Genomic DNA, 4,498 nt, shown 5'->3' with positions numbered 1-4,498 from the left:
ATCCATAAAATAAAATAAAACAAATTTTCTTATATATGTATATACGTATAATTACTTTTAATTTTTCTTTTATTACAAAAATAAAAAATGTTCAAAAAACAGAACAATAATCTNATATGAAGGTCCATACGTCATAACAAATATTGACGGAGTCAACGTAACAATTTTCGACAAAATCAGAAAAAAAGAAAAAATAGTACACAAAAATAGAATCCATAAAATAAAATAAAACAAATTTTCTTATATATGTATATACGTATAATTACTTTTAATTTTTCTTTTATTACAAAAATAAAAAATGTTCAAAAAACAGAACAATAATCTGAAATGTACAAATTTTCAATATGAAATCTAGCACAAAAGAAAAAAAAAACGAAAAAAACAAACTTTTATAAGTATTTAGAATATATTTTTCCATAAAACTGGATATTAAGGATGTTTCACAAAAAAAAATGAATTGGATTGCTAAACCAAAAAGCATTTTTTATGCATTGTTAAAATCAAACTTTAAAAATTTTTTTCAACAAATGCTATATGTATATATTTATATAAAAGAAACTTGAATTTCCATTTTTTCATATTCAATTAAAAACATATTTATGTAATATTCCTCAATCAAATCCAAATTCGTTCCTTCAAAACAATTTAATTCTAAATATAAATGGAGCAAGAAGAATATGGCCAAATTGATCACCTTGCCAAATCCTTCTTTTCCCAAGGAGGGTGATGTAATGCGATCAAGCATACATGTTGCAACCCTAAAAATCACCTTATATGAATTCGCTTAAGGTAATAGATTATATCTAAGAATTTACAATATTGATGCAACCCTGTTGTATCGGCGAAAGCAGCTAACTTTAAGTCTTTAAGTGAAAATAAAATTAGCGGCATTATTGCGCGTTACTTCAACCCGAAAATTGCTGGCTACCAGCGTTTGGCCGGCAGCAGAGCCGGTGGAGCACCAGGGCTCCGCGTGAAGTACCGCAGCAGAGCTGCAGCGCCAGCAATTGTAGCAGCACTGCCTAATACGGCAGCATCGAGGGAGCGCTATGGCTCCATGCAAGAGCGAGCGTTGGACGGCAACAGAGCCGGAGGAGCAACAGGGCTCCACGCGTAACAGGTACGCCCGTTAATCCAACGAAGTGGAATTATACACTTCGACATTACTGCTATTTGTTCTTGGATCTAGGAACTCAGTCTCGGGAGCGTATGTTTGGTCATCCAATCGCAAGTTATGCAACACTGTGCATGCATTTACTACTTTTCCAGTAAATCCAGGATCTTACAAAAGAGTCCTTGGCTGAGATAAGCATCGCCAAGTTCCTTTGAGAACGCCAAAAAGTCCCTCAACTGGGTTTCGAGCTTTGCACAATGCCTCATTATAGCGGAATTTAGGACTCCCTTCTGGTTGGTTTGGTGAGGAGCCATCAACCACGGCTCCAAAGGATATCCTGAGTCACCTGCAAATATATATTTGACATTTTCAATTAAATTGATTTTAATAAATACGTTTCAGTGGATTTAAAAAGTTACCAATCAAAAACATGGAAACCATTTCAAAACTTCGCTGCATAACTCTCCGGACTACAGAGGAGCTCCAAATAATTGAATCATGTCGTGCTCCTGGGTATTTAGCATTGACAGCCAAAATCTTATATTTGGATCACATATCTATATTTATTATATATTTGTATAAAATAAAATTAATTCTCAGTAGTTTAACCCTTGAGCAAATTTTACTCTTACCATTTGCACATTGATAGAATGGTATCCATGGTGGTTGACATACGCTTCTTCATGATTTTTTGGGCTCATGATTGACACATGAGTGCGATCGATAGCCCCAACAGTACCTCCTACAAATGGTGCGGATGCTGAGGCGAAAATTTCTTTTGCAGCTTGCCGCTCTATTTGGGTCATTGGAAACCTAACCTTTGCCAAAAACATGGTGCGGTTTATTGCATCCGTTACGTATATAGCGACTTACGGTTGACTGGCAATAGGGGATATTGCTCTCCGACGGGACGTTGATAACAACCAGTTGCGAAGAATCGCAAGGCAGTTAGAACCTTTAAAATTTACAAAAGCATTTAAAATTGAAAAATACTTGAAAATTACATTATATACCTGTTTCTCTGTCCTTATCGCAGTTATTCTTCGACCCCTTAATTGGCTATCATGCTGGGAAACAATATCTTCAACCAAGTCTGGGGTTAATCGGTAAAGGTTACGAAACTCAGTTGCAGTCAAGTGGAAAAGGTTGTCCACTTCTCAAAGGTCTATCTACTGATGAAGGGCTTATTATCTCCTCATCTTGTGATATAACGTATGGCAAATACTCAAATGCCATTTTTTACAAAAAAGTTTTCTTTTATATATTGACGGTATTCATCAAACCTTATAAATGCATTGTAAACCGTATAAACTTATAATTGTGTAAACCTTATAAATGAACTGTCAATAATTGTATGGAAACTCGTTTACACATTTCTGATAAATTTCTCCAGCGATTTCACTGAATAAACTTGATAAACTGAAGCCAATGCAACTCTGTCGCAACTCTAGCTATGTTTCTTGGGCAATAATCGGGATCTGCATAAAAATTTTGCGCGCTAATTCAACAACAACGATATGATCCTGATAGAGATCTGGTTCAATTATTAACCGTTCTGTTTGTTTTGTATCACTGACAATTTGGCCGCACAGTGTGGTAGCAGTGACAAATGAATTCATACACAAACAGATATTCTGTCATTGTTTCTTTAAATTGCTTCAAATAAATCGCCTTAATGTTATATGTGCATTTATTTAAATAGATATTATCTCGTAAATATAATTTTTACCCTTTTAATGGGGGTCAAGGTTCTTGGTGCTGTTATCACACGTGATGCAGTGCTCTGGATCAGGGGCTGTCGATGGCTCAAGACCGACCATACGTGGCGAAGAGTCACACCCTGCGAGAGGTGCCCCTGCTTTTTACTGAATATGGCGGATCTAGAGAGAATAACTCGATAAAATCCGNACAATCAGGGTTTAGCACAATAGATCTTTTAGGTCGCAGCGCGAGTATACCCGACGTACTAATAATAATAATAATAATACCCTTTTAATGAGTTAGTTTCTATATTTTCTTTATCCTCGTGCTAGTAATATAAAGTTAGTGATACTGAGCTCGATAACTAAAGAAAACACGACTATTGTCGCAAGTGTAGACGAAAAGAGAGTGTGGGTCGCTCATGTAACAGAGTGCGTAAACTTATAAAATTATCTGCTTGATGAAGTTATCGGTTTAGATGAATACCACTATTATTTAACAGCGCTATTCTAATAAAACCTCACAACTGAGTTGCGAGCAAAAATTTGTGAGATTTCTTGTGAGGTCTATTTTGTGAGGTTATTCTTGCCCACACCTCATAAGAAAATAGCTCAACAAAATCACCACACGAGGTGAAAAGTATTTTGCTGTCTAACAGCTGTTTCGTAAATAAAATAAATACAAAAGATGGATGCTGAACAACCGGAAAGTAAATATTTTTGCAATTTCTTTATTTTTTGATAATTACTGATTTTATTAATTTCTATGCGAATTCTATNTATGATCCTGATAGAGATCTGGTTCAATTATTAACCGTTCTGTTTGTTTTGTATCACTGACNAGCCGGGAGGGTCTTAGGACTATTACAGGCTACCTGACAGGACACTGCAAGTTAAGGTACCATCTAAACAAAATGGGGCTTTCTGTAGAGACGGACTGCAGGTTCTGTGGGCTGGCGGAGGAAACCTCGGAGCACATTCTGTGTGACTGCCCGCGTATCATGAATAGCAGACTGATGCACCTTGGGGAACGATTGTCTTCTCCATCCAAGATTTGGAACACGGCACCCTCCAATGTGCTTAATTTCTTGAATAGCCTAAGGTTGGAGTGACCACAATCAGGGTTTAGCACAATAGATCTTTTAGGTCGCAGCGCGAGTATACCCGACGTACTAATAATAATAATAATAATACCCTTTTAATGAGTTAGTTTCTATATTTTCTTTATCCTCGTGCTAGTAATATAAAGTTAGTGATACTGAGCTCGATAACTAAAGAAAACACGACTATTGTCGCAAGTGTAGACGAAAAGAGAGTGTGGGTCGCTCATGTAACAGAGTGCGTAAACTTATAAAATTATCTGCTTGATGAAGTTATCGGTTTAGATGAATACCACTATTATTTAACAGCGCTATTCTAATAAAACCTCACAACTGAGTTGCGAGCAAAAATTTGTGAGATTTCTTGTGAGGTCTATTTTGTGAGGTTATTCTTGCCCACACCTCATAAGAAAATAGCTCAACAAAATCACCACACGAGGTGAAAAGTNCTCGTTTACACATTTCTGATAAATTTCTCCAGCGATTTCACTGAATAAACTTGATAAACTGAAGCCAATGCAACTCTGTCGCAACTCTAGCTATGTTTCTTGGGCAATAATCGGGATCTGCATAAAAATTTTGCG

The 4,498-nt window shown here is 36.3% G+C and overlaps 1 protein-coding gene across 1 annotated transcript; it reads right to left on the bottom strand.

Moving 5' to 3' along the window:
- Positions 1 to 1,575: 1,575 nt before the first annotated feature.
- On the bottom strand, positions 1,576 to 1,965 carry LOC108380385 (putative nuclease HARBI1). The gene is made up of 2 exons (XM_017636754.1): positions 1,747 to 1,965; positions 1,576 to 1,671 (listed from the first exon to the last, which is right to left on the bottom strand). The coding sequence occupies exons 1-2, from the start codon at positions 1,945 to 1,947 to the stop codon at positions 1,585 to 1,587; spliced, it is 288 nt and encodes a 95-aa protein (XP_017492243.1). The 5' UTR covers positions 1,948 to 1,965; the 3' UTR covers positions 1,576 to 1,584.
- Between the last annotated feature and the right edge of the window lie 2,533 nt (positions 1,966 to 4,498).

This window comes from Rhagoletis zephyria, unplaced genomic scaffold (assembly GCF_001687245.7).
Source record: "Rhagoletis zephyria isolate East Lansing unplaced genomic scaffold, Rhagoletis_zephyria_1.1 Rzeph_scaffold_19095, whole genome shotgun sequence".
NCBI lineage: Eukaryota > Metazoa > Arthropoda > Insecta > Diptera > Tephritidae > Rhagoletis > Rhagoletis zephyria.
Note: the sequence above shows the minus strand (reverse complement) of the source record. Positions and strands in the feature narration are given on the sequence as shown.

Coding starts and splice junctions, on each gene's coding strand:
- LOC108380385 (XM_017636754.1), bottom strand. CDS start 1,947: ATGTTTTTGGCAAAGGTTAGGTTTCCAATGACCCAAATAGAGCGGCAA. Junction 1,672..1,746: donor ATTCTATCAATGTGCAAATG/GTAAGAGTAAAA, acceptor TAATAAATATAG/ATATGTGATCCAAATATAAG.